The sequence below is a fragment of the Budorcas taxicolor genome, chromosome 6 (assembly GCF_023091745.1).
Source record: "Budorcas taxicolor isolate Tak-1 chromosome 6, Takin1.1, whole genome shotgun sequence".
Taxonomy (NCBI): Eukaryota; Metazoa; Chordata; class Mammalia; order Artiodactyla; family Bovidae; genus Budorcas; species Budorcas taxicolor.
Genome location: NC_068915.1, coordinates 23,808,448 through 23,830,034, shown reverse-complemented (window position 1 = coordinate 23,830,034; position 21,587 = coordinate 23,808,448). Strand labels below are relative to the sequence as shown.

The 21,587-nt window shown below is 42.2% G+C and overlaps 1 protein-coding gene across 2 annotated transcripts in view; it reads right to left on the bottom strand.

The window, feature by feature from the left end:
- Positions 1 to 17,113, bottom strand: part of PPP3CA (protein phosphatase 3 catalytic subunit alpha) — a 320,114-nt gene extending 303,001 nt beyond the window's left edge. For both annotated transcript variants that reach the window (XM_052641688.1, XM_052641690.1), the window contains exon 1: positions 16,885 to 17,113. In XM_052641688.1, coding sequence (XP_052497648.1) covers positions 16,885 to 16,942 — 58 coding nt within the window. In that variant the 5' untranslated portion in view covers positions 16,943 to 17,113. The remainder of the gene's footprint in view (positions 1 to 16,884) is intronic.
- Between the last annotated feature and the right edge of the window lie 4,474 nt (positions 17,114 to 21,587).

Below are 21,587 nucleotides of genomic sequence, written 5' to 3'. Positions count from 1 at the left end.
TTTTTCTTCTATGTGTTCACACCTTAAAACAACCACCCCCAAAAAAATCATATTTGAAGTCCAAGGTTCATAAAAATGTCACAAGGAGAAAAAAAGAGAGGAAAGAAAATATGAAACCAAGTTGATTCCAGCAGGGAAGAAACTTTCCCACACACAAAGGCCTTAGCCATGAAGCAAGGGAAACTGAGAGGCCCCAGTATGAAATTAGAGCTCCCTGAATTTACAGACCATCAGGTAGCCTGCTTCATCTTTGGTTCCAGCTGAGCCTATGACCTGAACTATTTCACCTGCAGGACTTATCACAGCTGAATCTGGTCCAGCCTGATTCGGCTAGATCAGAAATGTGTTCAGCAATCATATGAACAAAGAAATAAATGTCTCTAATCACTTGTCTCAAAGATGCATTAAAATTCTGAATCTGAATCATCACCCTTTTAAGTAATTACATCAGTTTAAAAGTGTAACTAGGCTAGTCCCGAGCATTCGTCATGGTACAGAATGGCAATGAGCAGTAAATGAAAAATTCTGATCTCAAAACAATTCGCATTTGCATCTAAAATGCTACGCTGAAACCACATGACTCCCTCCTCAAAATGTTTCATGTGACGTCTCCTTGAAGTGGCTTTCACTTTAGCTATGTGTGGCTTCCTTTATTTGCTTTAGTGACAAAAATATGAAAACGAATATAAAGAAGCAAAGACTCTACAACAAGGGCCATCAAGTAGACACAATAACCAGCACCAAACTTTTTTTTTCATAGTTTTAATCTAGAGAAAAAAACTCAAGGTCTAATAAACATACCTTCTTTAATTCACAGTTAGCACTTTTTCTTTTATGTTTCAGATTAGTTTGTCTTACAGCACCATGACAAGGTCAGTAATAGCCAAGTTAATAATCCTGGTTAATAATCCCCATTGTTTGTGAATATCAGCTGCGTATTTCTAAAAAGGAAGCAGATATCTTTGCCCCATAAGACAGCTACATTTTTCTCCCACAGGAAAGGCCAATGATATTCCACTAAAGTGACTTTCAGCAGTAAACAATATTTTATATAAAAACAAAGCCTCGCTTTTCATCAATTCATTGATACCACCTAATGGATTTGGCCTTGAGTGCATGTCAACCTAGCGTCCTGGTGGAAAAAGCCCAGGATCTGGAGTCCAAAACTCTGCTCTAACCACTATGACTCACTACATGACCCTGGAAGAGAACTGAAGCTCCCCTGGCCTCAGAGTGATTACAAGGCTAGAGCTAGCTAATGCACATGTGGGGCATATACAATATTATTCCTAACATCTTCAGAACAGGAAGCTCAAAAGTAGATAAATCCATTTTATTATTTATCTACTTTGAGCAAGATTCTACAGGGAAACAAAGCAGCTAACAGGTTAACAAGGTGTTCTCTTCCAATATAATCACGTGAAATAATGTATTACAAGACATATGCCATTAATAAACACACCAACTCTCCAATCATTATCCCAGGGAAATTCACTCCTTCTTCAAATGACAAAGAATTAAAATAAGTCTCAGAGTAGACAAAGGCATCGGAAAAATAAATGTTTTTATCATTCTAAAGTACAGTTATAGAAAAATACATCAATTAGGTAACGAAAAGGTCAAGGACAACAATTACACAAGAATCTCCCTTTTGTTTTTCTTTTTAATACAAGCCACAACTTCCTTATTAACACAGGTGGGATTTTTTCCCATGTTATATATGCAGAACCTAAAATAAATTTGTGAACTCAATCATCCAAACTGACTGGCTCCAAAAATTCATTTGGTTGCCAGGCTTATTTGATAGAGGCCCAGGCAAATTTACTAAGGACATAACTTGGGCAAATAACTAAAAAGAAGAGGTAAAATAATCCATGTGTTTAAATGAAAGATTGAAAAGGTTATAACCAGAGAACAAGATGAGCAATATTAAACCAAATTATGGTGTTACTTTAAATTTTATGCTTAGAATTGTATAAAATAATCACAAAAATCTAGAGTAAAGGAGACCTGGCTTATCTGTTTACAAGAAAATGCCTGAGAAGAGGGATAAGGAAGTCAGGGTCTGTATAAGCCAAGGCTACCAGAAAAAGTAACCCAATTTGGTCTACATTAATTAAAAGTATGAGATTAGGGGGAAAAAAAAAAAGAAGTCACTAACATCGTTACATTTTAGTGATGATCAGGTATAGCTTTTCCAGTCAATTTGTTTGCTGGAGAGGAAAAAAACAAAAAAGATTAATTATGTTCCAGGCATCATGCTAAGCCTAGGGAGACGAAGTGAATAAATTCTTGCCTATGAAGATTTCACAATTAAAGAGAAAGTTGTGTTGCAAGTGTTTGTGACACCCTTTCAGCACAAAGTATAAGAGGAAACATAGACAGCTATGCCTGAGGGAATCCGAAAAATAGCTTTACACAAAAGAAGGACAGGATAATAAGCAACAGGGGTCAGTGCCGAAGTAGAATAAACAGAAAGCCGTGGAAGGTTTTACTGGGAGTTTTAAGTCATTCAGTTTAGTTCCATCAACTTTATACCGACCAAAACTAACACACACACACACAGAATACACGTATAAATACAAAATATTCTCCCTGTTCCCAAGAACTAACACTGTAATAAACTGCAGAGACTTAAAATAAGTTCAGTACAATATGGCATATACTATATTACAAATAGTTTCAATATGCAGGCGATAAGGGTCAAATTCCATAATACAGAGTTCTTACAATTCAGTCAAGAAAAGGTCACCAATCAAATATGCAGAGCAGAATCAGATATTCATTTTTAATTGATCACTCTAGTGATAGTATCAGAGAGAGGACAAGTTTGAAAGCAAAGAGACTAATGTTGGGAGGATACAGTAGCACTGGGCAGAGTATTTAAAAGATCTGAACTGAATAACAGATTTAATTAACTGGAGAGATGGTGGTCAGACCACCCAGGGTTAAAAACACAGGAAAACAAATAACCCACTTTATTTTCATCCTTACCCATCCACAGCAACTGCTGCATATAAGCTATGAGAGAAAGATCCAGAAAAAAGACTAGGTTGCAAATACAGATGTGTTACTCATCAGCCTAGAAGCCGGAGTAAATCCTATGTGTATAAGGGGGTAAGACTGCCTGGAAGAACTTTTAAAGGGATAAAAGAACATCAGCACTTAGGACTCAATAAAGACGAGCTGACAAAGAAGTCAGAGGAGGAAATCCATGACAGACAATGAGGACAATGTTTGAGGAAGAAAGAGGTTGACCCATTGTGCCAAGTATCACAGAGACCAGCAACTGGACAGTCACCGGTGACCTCCATCAAGTGCTTCAGAGGAATGGCAGAGGCCCCCAACCTACAATGGACTTGACGGTGGTTAGGAGACGAGGAAGTCTTTGCTTTAATACAGGCTACTTCTAGAAGAACACCACTGCGCTTTCCAGGGAGCTGTCCAACAATAAAATAACAATACCGAACATCTCCTGAGGGCTCTTTCTAAGCAGGCAGTGGGGAAGGCATTTCAAACACAATTCCTCTCACAGTCACTACCACCTTCAAAATCAGTATTACTGTTTCCACTTTTTCAGTAAGAAAAAAATGGGTTCAGGATGATTGCAAAAATTCCCCATGAACACACAGCTGGCACATAGAGAAAGGAGAATTGAAATGAAGGTTCTGTCAAACCATAAACCTCTTTCCACATTTTGATTATGCTTCCCCATCACTGGAAATGGAGGGAGGGGATGTGTTAACCATTTAACAGGAAGGTCCTTTTTTTTTTGGAAGATGGTTGAAGTAGTTGACTTTTAAAGACACGTCCACCAGCCCATGATTCTCTCACATACTTTGCTCACAGGTATAATAACTATAATAGCTACAGAATTCCAGATCTAAATGCTCAGCACTTTTTATGCTATCTTTATTTTAAAATAAACCCATATCTTAGCAATGTTCCCATTATACTACACAGAGAAAATTAATATTAATTTCATTTATTTTTGCCAAAAACTGAAAGTACGGTCTATGAAGACAGTTAATCACTCCCTTTTCTGCACTCCACAGCATGCCACATCTTCTGCTATTAAAGTGACTGTAACTTACATTGTGACTTGCTTTCACACCCACTGCTGGACAGTAACCTTCCAAGATTGTCTACTTTATTTTAAGCCCTAAGAACACAACACAGGGCCAGGAGGCACTAAAACTCTGATGTTTGAAAGGAAAGAATGGAAGGATGGATGAGGAGATGAATTGTTTGGTAAGTGAAGGAAATAATATTTTTTAAAACAGCCAATTTACACTCAATAATGCATTATTTAATCTATTTACCAACTGGGAGATTTAAAATGAGTCATACTTGAAGGAAGCAGTATGGAAAATTGAGTGATATGAGCGGCGTGAGATATGGATTTAAAAAGAGAAACGAATGTTCACTTTCAAAAAGGCTCCTGTAATACAGAAGTTTTCCTGGATTCAGTGTCACCCAAAGGCAAAAAAAAAAAAAATCAATTCACTAAATTATTTTTTTAAAGATCAGTTGCTTTTGAAACCTCTATCAAAGAAGGCCAATCTTATCCTAAATAAATAATTAATCATGGAATTTCAGGTGTGGCCCATGGGAGATGTTCGAAGAGAGAAAGCTTCATAGGGCACTTTGAAATCACTCCAAAAATGTCTACCTCTATGTTTCAAGACCTATTCGGTCTACAGATCTGTCTAGCAGAGGTCTGTTTTCTGAACCTCAAGTCTCAGACTTTTTTCCTACCAAGAGTCATATGACATGACACTCACTTGCACAAAACACTAGCATGAGTGAACCCAGGTTCCAATAAGCTATGCTCGAAAACGTTCATGGAAACAAAGGCAAACATTGCCCCAGCTTATAAGGATGTCTGATCTCCACTGTGATTAAAGCCATATCGGCAGGATCAAGAGGACTGCAAGCTATGCAAATACCCACCGTGACAGCTGCAGCTCCATCCCTTCTTCTCCCGCATGAGGAAACACACCAGAATGCAAGTGAAAGCAACATTTTTAGGTTGAACTTGAATCCACCCTGGTTTATATATAGATGTTTCAAAGCATGTCATTTGCAAACTTCTGTAGGTTATCAGTAGCTGCTAATACCTCACAGCTGAGTGTAACACAGACCTGTGTTGTGACACCACAGTTGGAAGCCACTGGCCTCTTTTAGGCCTCAGTGAAACTTAAACTAGTTATCAAATTACAATCAGACTCTCTGGGTTAGCCAAATTCAATGGCCTTAGGAGCTGTTTATCAACAACTTTGAAAGACTGAGTGCCAGGAGTCAGGGCAGGCAGAAGACGCACGTTCCGGCTCTGGTCAAGTGGGGTGCTGAGCGGCCTTCCTGGTGTGATATGAAAAGTAAACAAGGAACCTGGCCTGTCCTCAATTGCACCACTAAACCACCATGGTGTCAGGCTATCATGCTGACTTCAGTACCCGCCTGTATCCCAAATAAAAGCAAGCAAAATACAAGCAACGCCTCCAGAAAATCACTGTTAAAATGCATCTGCTAGCCAGGTTTTCTGGAAATGTCCTACTTCAGAACAGATTTAGTATTTAATAGCTTAACGCTGGGGGTACTGCGGGACTGAGAAAAGATACGAGTGAAGAAAATTTCAGTAGGAAAGGGCAAGAGACGTAAGAGCCCTCAGACCATGGTGGTCCTCACCCAGACAAGGGCCATCATGGGATGGATGCTAGACTGGGGCCCCTCAGTGAAGGACTTGAGCTCCAAGAAGTTCAAAGGTTAGCACGGGGGCACAGAGAGCAAGAAGAGTGAAGCAACCCAGCCCATGGTGCTGGAGGTTCCACAGGAGGAAGTAAGCCAAGGTGAATCTTTGCTCACTTCTCCAGTTTCAAGAGGCCTTGACAACTTGATGTGGTTTTATAAGTTACTGGAATAGGGAAAAGCCCAGAAACCATGCCATGTGGGAAGAAGCTAGAAGACTTAAGAACATGAAAGCTGTTTTTAATATCAAATAAACTCTTTTGTAAAAGACAGAAAAGGTTCATTTTATCGAACTCTATAGGGCAAAGCTAGGAAGGACAAACACCGACGTCAAACCTCAGGAAAAACTCTGGTGAGCAGAAAGGGCCAAGTTAGAGCAGGAACTCTTGGGAAGTTGGGAGCTCTTTCTCACTAGATGTGTTCACAAGGCAGTGGGATACAATCCCGCAGGCAGTCTGGACAGGGGTTCCATACTGGAGAAGGCCTGAGCCAGATTTCTGGGGCACCTTCCAATTCTGAGTCTGATTTGTTAATTTTTGTTAGGTTCAGACTTGAGCAAGTATGAGAGATAAAAGGTCTCCCGTCCCCCTCCCCCATTCACAATCAGAGGACTGGCTCAGGCCGAAAAGGAGTTAGATTTCCAAGGTTTCTTCTAACTCCAAACATCCATAATTTTAGACTTAGATCTCATTTACACTCAAATAAATGAGGATCATGTGGTCTCTCCATTCAGAAGATCCCCACAATCCATGCCAGTGTTAAATGTCCTTAACTGGTTAAAAAAAACAAAAATCACCTGAATCCCCAATGCTTCTGAATAGCATTTTCTCTAATCCACTTGAAAGTGGTGGTAGATAACATCTGAGTGTGATGTTATATGCAGAAACTGTAGAGACTTTTTAATATGTGAAATCTATAGTTAAATCACCACTCAGCCTTTTCTTTTTAAGACTGAAGAATCCCAGCTGCTGTCGTAACTTAAAATCCTTTAATCACTGGGAGGGGATCTCTCTTTTTTTGTCCCCCCTAACATATTCCAAATTTTTCACATCTGTTTCTAGAAGTGTCTGTGCAGTGAGACAGCACTCGTGTAGAATGTGGAGGTGAAGACAAGAGTGGTTCCCTCCTGGCTGCTAAATGCAAACGGGCAAAGGTTGACGATGATGAGACTGTTATGTAGGAAACTATAGTTTCTCTATAGTTTCCTTGACGGAAACGTATTTCTATCACACATTAAGTCCTGGCTCACAAACCAAAGCCTGGAAAGCCCTGGCTGGCCCGCCTTAATGTGGAGCCATATGACCAAGTCTGGGATAGTGCAGATCCATCTGTGGTCCTCCACAAGAGCCCTTGGAGAGCAGGCACCTGCTCACACTGCCACCCTGTTGACATGGACCCCAAAGCCACACTTTTCTCAAAGGCTTCACCATGCAGAGGTGCCGTCAGGAGAGCTGACTCACAAGGAGCCTGCATTCCGGGCCTGCAAGTCTTCCTTATTATTACACAGACATCTCATATCTGGGCCTGCAGCACATTTCCCATCTCTATTTTGACTCCAAAATGTATTAACTTTTATTCATCTGGATTTACACGTTTCTTAAAGTAAGCAATACAACTGTAAGTGAACCCTGTACCTCCTCAATGCCTGTCACAATAATTCATCCCTCAACCTAGCATCATCCCCAATCTTCCCCATGAAAAATCTTCCCCTGCCTTTGAGTAAACTAACCTATACACCCTTTGACTGACACTGATTCACTGAAAACCAAGCACTCCCTGGGTAAGCCACCACTGCCTGCAGCTTCTGCAAGCTGGTTACTGCATAGAAATCATAGGACCCCCACTATGAAACAGAGCATTTCAAAACTCATGTGAAAAAAAAACCCTTCTACAGGACTGGCACTTACAAATTAAGAAACTCCTCACGTTTATGAGCCACCCATGATTTAAGATCCACAAAAAAAATTTCAAAATAGAAAAGAACCCTATAATTCAAAATTTTAAATCCCTCTTATCCTTGATCTATCATTTCATTTATTTAACAATCTAGGGTAGGCTAACAATACAAAAGTAAATGGAACCAAGCCCCAGTCTTCCGGGTTCTCCACTTCCTTGGGAGGAGAGCCAGACAGACAAACTAACCATCACAGCAACAGGCTCTAGTCAAGGTGTCCACTGTGAATATGAAGGGACTGAGTCCCTTCACTACTCCAGCTGAAGGTATCAGGAGATGTGGGTCCCCCAGGAGGTAACATTTGAACTAAAGCTGTAATCATGAGAATTAAATAATGAGAACTGTTATCATGCCCATAGTCAGACCCACACAGACAAGGTATGCATGTACTTTATTAGCATTAAGTATACATAGCAGACCAACAATGCCAGGTTTAATAATAAAAAGAAAGGTAATTCCTTTGCAAAAAAAAAAAGAAAAATTGTAACACAAACGTGAAGCCCTGACTCAGGTTCTATTATTTTAAGAGACTGTGCTTTTAATTTAATTTGATAAAATGGTATAGCTCACAAGATGTTTAAATATAAATGTCAAAGGATGGCATAAAGTCCACTTAGGAGAATATAAGAAGTCAGAAGAATTAGCCACCTTTTACCATCTCACAGCCCATATATCTTCCCACTAGATAGCAGCAAGTGACACTACAGGGGCCATAGCAGGGCAGGAAATTATATTGAAGAGGGCTGCATTACTGGATTACAAAAGCTTTACAGAAAATGATAAATTGAGATGCAAACAAAGGAAGAGGATTTTGCTTTGTTTTGGTTTGGATTTTTTATGTCTTGCTTTGCTTTGTTTTTGTTGTCATGAAATTTGCCAGGTCATTTTTCTCTTCATGACCATGCATGGACAATAATTAAAACATATAAATCACCCAATAAATCAAACACTGAATGATTAACATATCTTTTCTCACTTGTCAGAAATCGGTCAGGCTAAGGAGAAATACAGCAGAAACTGAAAGAAAGCTTTCAAGTTAATATGCTAAGTTGAAAAGGATTTAGCCTTTTAAACTCAGCTGGCATAAAGCCAGTCCAAATGACCAAACAACAAAACTGCCCTCAATCTAACTGTGTCACCTTAGTAATGCCTTCTCCTAGTCCATTCCCTGATGTGGCTGGAGAAGGAAGCATTCCAATCAACCAGGCAGAACCATTTACAGAGAATCAGAAGTGATATAATAAACTCAATATAAACACATAATGTGTCTCCATTTATGGCTTCTGGAGGCACCTGATAATTTTGCATTGCCCAAATCATTCAACAAGAATTTATTCAATGCATAAAGAGCAAGGCATTGAGCTTGGCACTATTGGTTCAATGACCATATTTTTCAAACTAAAACCTTGAATATATATTTTAACAAATCATTTTATGTAACTTCCAAGTAAATGCAACAACTTGGGAGACACAGTTTAGACACTGACATACTATAATTTCCAAAACATCCTAATACTACATGTAGACAACTGAAAATTTAAATCAGAAGCAGCTGCTCCTCCCAAAAAGAAAACTGGGAGCTATACGGTCACCAAAGTCTTTAACCCTTAGAATCCTGGAACTGACAGGAATTGTTTTTAATTTAACTGCATATGAATAAAACATTCTCTCTGAATATCAACCATCATTCTGGTTTCACAACTGTAGCAAGTATCTGAAATTGACAAACGCTGAAAGGTAGTATGTCATAATCTCCAGGCAGCTGTTAACATAAATCTCGATTTCTACTCATTTTTCTCTTTTGCAGAGACATGCAGAATTTCCAGCTGCAAGGGATAAATGTTCATAGAAAGTCAGATAGACCATCTTTTAAAACAGAGTTGACTATATTTTGCTGTCAGGCAAAAGAACAGACTAGAGAAATAAAAAGAAAAACACAAGGTTCCAATCTTCCCTTTAACAGTCTCAAAAGGAATCCATCCAATTCCATAAACAGCATTTAAACAACTGATAACTCCTTCCTCAGAGCTTATATATATATATTTCAAATACCTGAAAATGCATTTGTGAAATGGATTTGAAATTCGGCAATAGGTCTGCCTCGTGAGAAATCTGTATGCAGGTCAGGAAGCAACAGTTAGAACTGGACACGGAACAACAGACTGGTTCCAAATAGGGACAGGAGTACGTCAAGGCCGTATATTGTTACCCTGCTTATTTAACTTTTACGCAGAGTACATTATGAGAAACACTGGGCTGGATGAAGCACAAGCTGGAATCAAGATTGACAGGAGAAATACCAATAACCTCAGATATGCAGATGACACCACTCTTATGGTAGAAAGTGAAGAAGAATTAAAGAGCCTCTTGATGAAAGTGAAAGAGGAGAGTGAAAAAGTGGGCTAAAAGCTCAACATTCAGAAAACTAAGATCATGGCATCTGGTCCCATCACTTCATGGCAAATAAATGGGGAAACAATGGAAACAGTGATAGACTTTATTTTGGGGGGGGCTCCAAAATCACTGCAGATGGTGACTGCAGCCATGAAATTAAAAGACGCTTACTCCTTGGAAGAAAAGTTATGACCAACCTAGATAGCATATTCAAAAGCAGAGCCATTACTTTGCCAACAAAGGTCCGTCTAGTCAAGGCTGTGGTTTTTCAGTAGTCATGTATGGATGTGAGAGCTGGACTATAAAAGCTGAGCACCAAAGAACTGATGCTCTTGAACTGCAGTGTTGGATTAGACTTTTGAGAGTCCCTTGGACTGCAAGAAGATCCAACCAGTCCATTATAAAGGAGATCAATCCTGGGTGTTCCTTGATGCTGAAGCTGAAGCTCCAAAATTCTGGCCATCTGATGCGAAGAACTGACTCATTTGAAAAAAACCCTGATGCTGGGAAAGATTGAAGGCAGAGGAGAAAGGGACGACAGAGGATGAGATGGTTGGATGGCATCACTGACTCAATGGAAATGAGTTTGAGTAAACTCCAGGAGTTGGTGATGGACAGGGAGGCCTGGCATGTTGCAGTCCATGGGGTTGCAAAAAGTCGGACAGGACTGAATGACTGAACTAAACTAATAGGTCTAAGTCCTCAGGTTTATAGTCCTCTGTTTTAAGCGATTACTCAGAATCCCTCACCATGGAGGAATATCAAATTTTTTATTTGATTTCTTACATAAAATATAATTGATAGCTTATCGATAAATACAGCCTGTATGAATACAGGAGATGGAAATATAAAATAAAATGGGTTTAAAATGCTGAAAATGCAAAGACTATTAAAGACAGTTTACAAACTGAAACTCTGTCTCAGTATACATCATTTCCAGTTGACTGTATTTTTAAAAAGTAGTAAAACACCTAAGAAGCAATGGCTCCTATTTTCACTTGAGCTCTCTCTAGAAATTAACTAAATCCTCAAACCAGAATAACAACATGGGTTGTTATCTGTAGTTCAGACAAAGAGTCTTACAATAACACTTTACAAAATAAAAGTATAAAAAATTCCTTAACAGGAAAGTATGCTATTTCTGTTTCCGAGTACATATTTACATGAATAGGAAACAATGTTTGACAGTTTTCCTTAGTTAACCTCATGCCAAGATCAAACCAGATTATAACATTTATCATCAAAATTTAAATTTCTGCTAAACAGAGATCAAAAGCTTCTTCTAATAAAACTATTTTATACAGTCAGTAATTCAGTAAAGAAAACTTTGAAACAAAATGTGACATCCTAGATATTGCTAAAAGAAGTGATGACAGTTCCAAACAGATGCTCGAGAGAAGAGACTCTTTGCTAAAGGGAAGAATTTGCTTACACTTACCTCCATTCTAATCCCACCTGTGACCAACCATTCTATCTTTTCTGTCTCCATTTCTTCAACTATAAAATGTGACATGAGCTACCACTGCAGAGCCAAGGCATTCATGGATTTCAGTATTAATGGTTCTGACTATTCTTGAGTGACCCTGAAAATACATTATTAACACACTGTCATTTGTAATTCTGTGTCAGCAGTGTCTGAACTGCGGTTCCCAGGTGAGTGGATCAAGGGTAACCTTCCCAGCTCTCTATTCCCATTTCATGATCCTCTGTTCTCACCAGTGACTGATGAGTACAATTGCTGCCTGTTTACATACAGGACTATCCTGTGACGTTATAACACATAACAGTGGGATTATAGGAAGCTAGAACTCAAAAATCTCACTGAATTCCTCTTAAACATCAACAGAATGCGACTCTAGAAAATTGCTGAAAAAATTAACAAAATGATTTGCTAGCTTTTATCTAAGTTCAATATCATGAATCATCATTTTTTTTACATTTCTAGAAGTGTCTGAAAGTTTCAAAATGCTAATTTAACTGGATTTGCTGAAAGGAAAGTAGGTCTAGAAAAATGCTGTTTTCCAAGGAGGTCACTCTAAATGGATTCTTTATTTGGTTTCATAATCAGTTTCAACTTTACACATGGCTGCCACAAAAAAGATAAGCAAAAGCATAAGAGGCCAATTATAAAAGTTACAAATGCACACTATATCAAAGTCATATTTCATATCTCTAAAATGACAAATAAAAATGCATCATAAATAGATTTTACAAGACATATTTCTAAACTAATATAAACAAATGTTAGAGTAAACCTAGTGTTTGCTTTTTTTTCACATTTTAACTGGATGTCTTAATATAGATTGTTCTTTAAAGCAAAGGCTCTTCCCACAGTTCCCAAAAAACTATTATTTTTTAAATGTTAATTCTTCTAACTGATGGTACTTTAGAGTCACTGGAGTTTCCCAGAATCCTGGCTGCAACTGTTGCCTTAAGCCGACAAAACGTTTTGAAAATAATGCACTTGTGTTATATTTACTTTATAGTAGAAATCCTGAAAGGATTAAAGAATAGATCAATCTAATTTGTAATTAACAGCATTAATTTGCATGCTGTTCACTAAGTCCTGATAAGAATTTGTTCTCTATTATCTATGACCAAATCATGTTGCTTATAGTATTAATTAGATCAGCAGACCCCTTTTTTCACATCCAGTGCTGATGTAAACTCCAGCCACCAAACAAGGAAATTTAGTCAAAGTTTCAATTAGTGACACTGAATTAATGCAGTTTTACTAAATTCAAACGGAAAACCAAATACATGGAAAACCTCAACCGATTTTAACAAACATCAGTAAAATAAATTCACAATGAACTCTTCCTGACACACAGCAAAAAAATGGCATTATTTAATATTCGAAGAACCAAACATGACAGTTATCACTGATATAGCAGGCTCTCTCAGCTAGAAACACTAGTGGCATGAATCCCTATTTACTTAATATTCTACTTAGCAACAATCATCTTGCTTATAAGATACTAGATATCTTTCCAGAATTTCTCTACCTGTACTTTGTCTGCACAAATACTATATAAATTGACAATACACAGAAAGACAGCTCTAGTTTTGGGGGTTTTTTTGTTTGTTTGTTTGTTTGTTTGCATTCCCAAGAGTCAGAGGCAATCTGGCAGAAAGCACAAGAGTCTCCAATCTAAGGGTTTTGAGAAATTCCCCAAAATGTTTTCCAGGAACTAACCCCTCAACAACTCACCACAGTATCTGGAATGTCTACCATTCAAGTAATTTGGATTAAGAGAAAAGGCCCATTACAAAATACCTGAAGATGGGAAGAGAGGAAAGGGCGAGAGATGGAACAAAACAGCAGACTCAACACATGCAGGTCAATTTCCTCCACCTGTTTGACAGAGTCCCACAGACCATAGGGAATGTTAGGGCCACAGAACAAGATTTAAAGGCAGGACCAGGCAGAGAGGCATGAAGGGAAGCCAGAGTTTGGAACGAGGCCCATGGAGCACCACTTGGACAGGGACACAGTTATTCTTCTACTTATTGCCCTTTGTCTTTTGCCTTATAATTATACAGTGTTTTCTTTTTTAAAATATCAAACAGTAAATGGATCAAGTTATTCTGATTTCCAACAAATGGCACTACCAAGATGTTTTCTCTGAATTTTTATACTTTGCACTGTTTTTATTCCAAGAACAGTCTAAATAAAACCGCTCCAGTTTAGCCAGATGAAGTAACTTTCTGATGTTATCTAAATGAACGCTTTCCCTCTCCAATGCTGCCATTCCCTTCCATTCTTTAGGTTTACGAACTGACCAGCATGTGTGAACACCTTCAAGAAGATGCTGAATATCTGAAAAATTGCACAACGGAGACTAAAACTCAGCCTACCTATCTTTCTAAAGTTGTGTTTTGGAAACACAAATCAAGAAAGCTGTCACATCATCGCATTACTACAAACAAAACCACAAGCACAGCTTTATTCGTAAATAGCAATATAATATACAATAAAAGCCAGATCACAGTAATGAAGATAACTATAAACAAATGCCATGGCCTGCCACAATAATAATGATCCAAGTTCTTATTCCCATGTGAGAGTAAATATTATCCATACTGCTTAAAATGAAAAAATGCTTATGGAACACAAAAATTTCCCTTGCCTACATTAAAAAAATGAGTCAATCTCAGATCACAAAGATAAAGTCTAACAAAATTAAAAGTCATGGCTTCATGGCTTCATGAATTGTATCTTATCAAATTTTTGTAACTGTGAAAAATCTTTTGGTAATCCGCTTTCCATTCTGAAAATACGTACTTTCTACTTGCTAAGTATATACATATATATTCATGTGGAAATGCTATGTCATAGAAGACTGATAATCAAAACAGATTATCATCTCAATTAATTGTAAAACTCATAGGTATGACAAAATGTTCAAGCCAACTTTCAATAACGCCTCTTAAGCCAACAGTAAAAAGTCTATAAGAAAGCATAAGAGGAATAGCAGTAGTATTTCCAACTTAAAATCAGGATTCATCAATAAAACATTTTCAATAAACAAAATTTTCACAAAATTTCACATCAAGATCCCTATAAAAAAATATGCAAAATTAACTTTTCCTATTTTGAGTCTATTATACTCATCCACATTTCAGTTCTGCAAAAACATGTAAACTAAATTTTCTGAATTATGGGTGGTCGTGTGTATGTATAATGAAAAGCCATTTATGATCATATATATACATTACTGTAAAAAAGCAAGACAGAATAACCATGGAATGGTTGAATACACTTTCACATAAACCATTAAAGACACTGAGCCAGAATGTATGAACAATTATTTTCACAATCTTCACTTGATGACAATTTTACAATTACATTAAGAAGCCACATTTTGTGACTTAAAACAGAGAACTGATCTTCTGTGTGCACATATGAGTGTTTCCTCATTGCTGACACATTTTACTGCTGCCATATAAATTGTAAGCTTTATATCAAGTTTTGAAAAAAGGTAATCTCAACATACAGACTGGAGTTACACCTAAACTTCACACCTTAAGGGAGATAGCAAAAGGTCTTAATTTTTTTTAAATGTCAACACAGGCCCTTAACACAAAACATAATTCTGAATGAATTTGAATTGACTGTTTACATGAGAATCCATGCCTGCAGAAAGAACAGTTGTGCATCTGTAGGCCTATTTCAAGTCATTTTGGCAGAGATACTACTTACTTATTTTGATGGGTCTATGAATACTGCACCGAAGCAGGAATGATTCTAATAGAACCAAAACAAGACAAGACACACACACACATCACTTTAAAAACAAAAACAAAAAAACTGAGCAAACCTGAGTGGAGCCATGAACATTTCTGAAGTCTCCGAAGGACTTAGGCATTCATTATGCATGGTTTTTCGACTGCTGGGTTACTTCACCTAAGTGTTCATGGTGCACATGACTCCACTGCCTTGCACTCTAGTTGCTTGCTCAAGCCACATTAGATACAATCTCTGTTCTACACACAACACACAAGCATACACACACTCTCTCTCTATACCAGCCCGAGCTGTTTCCAATTTCAGAGGCCCGCTCAGCGTGTAGCCCATGCCCATCCCTGCTCTGCTGAGTCCTGACCCCAGGAGTGTAGGGACGCTTACATTAAGTAGGGATACTACTTAAAGCTGGTATATCTGCTCTGTTGCTTCATCCTTCCAGAATGTATAGCATGGTCCCTTCCCCACTCCCCGAGTACAACGGAGACGATGGATTCCCGGGTGCGAGAGAGAAGACCACTACTTGTCCCCTTCCACACCCCAGGCATCCCGGCTTCTCTCCTCCAAAAACCCCAGAGCCATTGCTGCCTGGAGTCTGTGATCCCGGGGCGGGGGAGAAGAGCCAATGATAGGAATCAAATAGCCCGTTCAGGAGCGGGTGCCAGGGGCACGGAAGGGGCGAGCCGGGTGAAGTTACCAGCACCGGGGAGGTGTGCTTCGGCAGGGCAGCATTGACAGCAATGACAGGTCGGCGGGGGAAGGCTGGGGGCGGCGAGGGAGGCTGGGGAACAGCTTTTCCTGTCTTTCTCAGGGCCTGGCGGGGAATCCCGGGGCTGCGGCGGCAGCCGGGCTCGCGGGTCGTCCCCCGCCTCCCACGCCCCCCGCACCCCCGGCGCGTGCCCTCCGCCGCCCCCTCAGTGCGGCCGCTCCCGCCCCGCGCGGAAGGAAGCGCCGGGCTCCCCCCACGCTCTCCCGCTCTCTCGCGAGTCCTGTGCAGGCCCTTTTCGGGGGGAGGGGAAGGGGGAGGGGGCGCAGAGGGAATTGCTGCAATAGAGCGCCGAGAGAACCCTGCCCGGGCGAGGCAGGCGGTGGAAAGCCACGGCCACATAAAAATGCCATATTAATTTTTTAAAAGCCATAAATCACCCCTCCCTCTGCAAACGAAAACCATAAACCCGATCCCATGCAAGCCCGCGAGCAGCCACCCACTTCCTATTTCTGTCACAGCAGCTACACCCTGCCAGCAACCAACCCCCCCGGGCGCCCCCTCCCGCCACCGCCACCCCCGCCACCCCCGCCACCGCCTCCCCTCGGCTCAGCCATTTGCCAACTGACGCCCCCGTAAATAAAAATGCCCCAAGTGGGGCTGGGTGGGAAGCGTGGGGGAAGGGCGCGCCAGAGAGGGGGGATTTGAGGCTTGCACAATATCCTAGAAGGTCCGTGGCTGGAGTGAGGAGAGAACCCCAGGCGGGGGGAGGGGAGCCGAGCCTCCCGGGTGCCTGCGGCACACGGTGCACCCAGGCGATCGCAGCGCGCCGCTTACCTTTCACCACCCTGTCGGTCGTCGACAACTTGGGATCAATTGCCTTGGGCTCGGACATCTCCAGCCGCCGGGGGACAGCGACGCGCTGCTCGTCCGTCCTACTGCACACCCCGACCGGACCGGCGGGCCAGACACTCAACGCCGCCGCTGCCGCCGCGCTGCAAACCGCTTGGCTGGAGGTTCTGGGCTCTGAGCTGGCTTTAAAGTTACTGCCTTCTCCGCGCGTCCCTCCTCCTCCTCCTCCTCCGCCGCCGCCTTCACTCCTCCTCCGCCGCCGCCAGCCCTGCCGACTCTGCTCCGGGCTGCGCGTGTGTGGTGGTTATTTATTTATTTTCTAAGCACGCCTCTCGGTTCTTCTTTTATTCTTGGGGGAAGGGGGATGGGGTGGGGAAGCGCACACACGAGCACCCACCCTGGCACGGAGATCGGGCACCGCGGAATGGAGCCCCAAGCGCGCACACTGCTGGGATTAAGACCGATCACATGGGGAGGGCCGGGGGCGAGGAAGGAGAGGCAGGGCCGCCGATGTCAGTGCCACTAGCCGCGCCTCGGCGTCCCCGGCGGCGGAGAGGCGGCCGCCGATGGTGCTGCTGCTGCCGCCGCTGCTTCCCCACACCGAGCGCCGCTGCTGATCAGCGGCCGCCGGAGACGTCCCGCCGCCTCGCTCGCCCGCGCCTGCCTCTGCCTCCCCGCGCCGCTCCTTCACTCATACAGGCACAGCCACGGAGCTCGGCAGACTCAGTCCCCGGCGCAACCTACCCTCCGCCGCCACCACCGCCTCGGCCGCCGCCGCCGCCGCCGCCGCCGCCGCTGCCGCCACCGCTCCCGCCTCCGCCTCCTCCCCTTCCTCCTCCCGGCCCCCTCCTCTAGCGCCGGAGCGGCCTCCTCCTCCCCGCGGAGCCCTCCCCCTGCTGCCCCTGACGTTGAAGCTGTGGGCGCTCATTGGATAGCGTGAGCGTCACTCACTGCTAGCGGCGCCCTCCCCTCTGGCCCCGCCTCCCGCTCCTCCTGGTCGTCCCCGCCCCTCGCTCTGTTTTCTCTGGGCTGCCAGATCGGCGGGCCTGCTGCCTCCACCGCCCAGTCCCCCGCTCAGGTGTCACTGTTGCTGGCAGCCCGGGATTAGGGAAGGAGAATGGGCGGGGGGTCGCGGCTGGGAGGAGAGAGGCTCTGCCATGGCACCCCCCCAGCCCCATTTGGCCTTCTTCCCTGGACCCCGCACACACACCCCACGCCGCTTTGGCAACCGTGCCTTGCCGGCTTGGGTTAAGCCGCAGTGTGAGTAGCCAAGTGCGGAGGGTGTCTCCGGGTGTGTGCGTGCGTGGCCCGCGAGAGGGCAAGAAGGGAGGAGGCGAAGAGAGCAGGGAAGGGGGTTGGGGTGAGAGGCGGCCGAGGAAGGGCGGAGGAAGGAAGAGCGCGAGGAGCTCCGGGGCCGCCTCACAGCTGCTGTCGCTGCCGCAGCTGTCCGGAGAGAATCGCCGAAACGGCGACGAACCAACAACTTACCTTGGAGAGACGGGCTCCGCTGTGATGGGTGTACTGCCTGTTTTGCTACTGGGGCTTTTGTGGGGGGCTGGGGAGGGGTGTCGTGATTATTAATGTTTCCCACCCCTGCATCCACACCTTTGGTGGAGGGGCCGCTTCGAGCGTCTCCAGCCGGGGACGTGGCGGAGCGTGCGGGGCACGGGAGCGAGCTGCCCACTGAGGATGGGGACGGGAGGACACGCGACCCCGGCCAACTCTTGAGTTACCTAGGTTAGCCCTAGGCGGGGAAAGCGAGGGAAGAGAAACAGCGGAGAGGGTCGCCTTTTTCACTGTTGACACTGCACACCCAGTGACTGGTCGGGACTGGTGACACAACATCCGCCTCCCCAGCTCCAGTCCATCATCCGATACCCACTTGGTGCTCCTAATACCTGCAGGGCACTGCAGCCCAAGGCGGGTCCCCATTCTGGTATCCTCGGGTTGGAAGGAGTGTGAAGGAGAGAATGGGAAGCTAAAGAGTGACTGTGACCCGAATGTTCCCTTCTGGACTGCTAATGAGGAGCAGATTTCCGTCAGCAAGAAGGTCACCTCGCCACAGCCCATCTCCCCAGACAACCTCAGCCCAAGGACCGAGGACCGGCAAAGGTCGGGGACAAGGATTAACGTTCAAACTCGAAAAGAAGTTTTAAAAAATTGGCTGATGACATGAGTGTGGCTTCAGCAGTATGGTCTGCAAGGAATAGAAACTCACAGTTGGAGGTTAGGTGAGCCTCCTGGAGGCCTTTTTAGCCAAAGGATTTGTCCCTGGCTCAGGGAGACTGCCACTAGGTCCAAATTCTTCTGCCCAATTCACAACTCTAAGATTGTTATGCGGTATTTAAGCAAACCATACATTCAATCAATATGAATCCTGCTCTTTTTATATGCCAGACACTGTGATAGGTAATGAAAAGGGCCCTTGCGGGTAATGAAGCCTAGAACTGCCATGAAAATATGAGTTCGGAGAGAACAGGGTATTGCCTCAAGAAGGAGTTGTTGAAAACAGCCTCTTGAGCACAGACAGAGCTAGTTGCTAAGGCAGATTTGGGAAGTTGGCCCCTAGCCAGATGGCACAGAGCAAGGCAAGGATGCCAAGACCTGTAGGTGAAGAAGAGGGCCTGCTTGAGGAAAGATCAGGAAACCATGTCCACGGATGCTTGCTTCTAACTCCTCAATGTTCTTTCCCGCATACTGCAAGCAGAGATACAATTCCCACCGATGTCTGGACTCACTTTTCAGATCCTGGAAAAAAAAAAACTTAGTACCAAGCTCAGGGGCTTAAACTGTCAGCACCATAGAAAAGTTTTATGATGCAGATAGGAAATAAAGGCACACCTTTCAGGCACACCCTTCAGGCACACCCTTCAGTCCGCTACAAGTCTAGAACACCTCCTAGCTGAAATATGTGTGGGAAAAAGTGTTATGAATCATAATCACTTTACAACACATCTTATTATCATCAGGTGCCTTTAATGCATGTGTCTGGTTCCATACTGTTGCAACACAGACACATCTTCCTAGTGAAAATTGGACCCTACACCAAGGAAAACTAGACAGAAGCTTATTAACTAGAGACCAATTATGTCCACATAGCGGGCCTACTGATAGAGCCAAATCTAAGGTATTTTTTTAGATGTCGTACTATCTCCTACTGTCATGCTTCTTTTTATCCTGTTAGACTTCCCAGTCTGTCTTTGATTATATTACCATTTGCATCAGCTCACCTTAGACATGGAATTTACATTTTCAAGAAGTTACCGCAATGCCTGGATGCTGAATTCAACAATATCCTCTGTGAAGAAAAAAAGAAAAAATTTTAAAAACTTGGCAAAAAAACCTCACCATCTACCAAAATTTGTATTTCCCCTTTTTTAGTATACTCTCTGCAAAGCGTCTAACTAGATACGGATTCCGTTTCCCACCTGCACCTGCTTGCATCTGAGCAGGTCCATGTGACTAGTTCTGGTCAATATGTGGGCTGAAGTGTTTCATCACTTTTTGACTAGGCAGTTGAGCAGCAGATATGCATTCTCCAGCCTATGGGCTCCCATCTATAGCTGAATTCAGAGACTTCTAGAGTCCTAGAGAGGGTGTAACCTCACATGGAAAGAGCTGAGTGCCTAAACTACCACATAGAACAATGCTACCCACTTATTAGAAATATCACTTTAGCACACAAAAGTTACTATGTTAGTTCAAAAGTAAAGCCCAGAATTATTGTGTATCTGTTATATAACAAAATTACCAGGAGACTAAAAATATATTTACTTTTTAATACATGAACGTAAAACTTTGATTTTTATAAATATCTCAAAGTCTTGTTATATGTGAGTTGCACATATACTCTATGCAAACATTTAGGTATACGGTGCTACTTCATCAAAAGTAATTATGAATATAAATATATATGGAAAAAAAGAAAATATTGAGAATTTGGAGTCAGCTATGCATTCAAATGCTCCGTCACAGTTTACCTCCATTGGTACAAATTATAGTAAATGGATAATGTTAATTTGCTATTAACTGTTCTACTACATCTAGCAACTTTTTAAAGGAAAAAAAAAGTAAAGATATTTCATTTTATATCCTGTTTTGAGAATATCCGTCTTTGAAATTTTTTACTTTCCTGTTGGTTCTTGATAAAGTACTATCATTTTGACATTAAGAGTTGAATAGTAGCTTCTGGTTTTGATTCATCTGAGGCACGCACTTCATTCTGAGTAGCTGACGGCAGACAGCAGTATGTCTGTCCTATTTTCACCTGAGTTGATGGAGCTAAATGCTGAAGAACCTGCAGAGTATATAGCCAATCCTGATGGAGCCATGAATCTGTATGAGAATTAGATTTATTGTCTTAAAGCTAATTCCTCTGACACTCGCTTTTAACATGTTCTACCCTATTCGCTATAGAAACTCTATGAAAAATATATTCAAAATAGATTTTATTTGAGATTTATAGTAAAAGGCCTTCTTATTGTTTATCTTTTGGATTCCCCTTGAAATTTTATTGAACCATGTTTTTTCCAGAAGTTAGTTTTACTCATTTGGGAAAGTTGTTATAACTAATATGTTCAAGAGTAAATATGTTTGTTTGTTTTGGGTCTTTTTTCAGTCAGGGACCAAAGTATAACTTATGGAATTCTATGCTAATTTCATAAAGAGAGGATATGTTTTATGTAAAA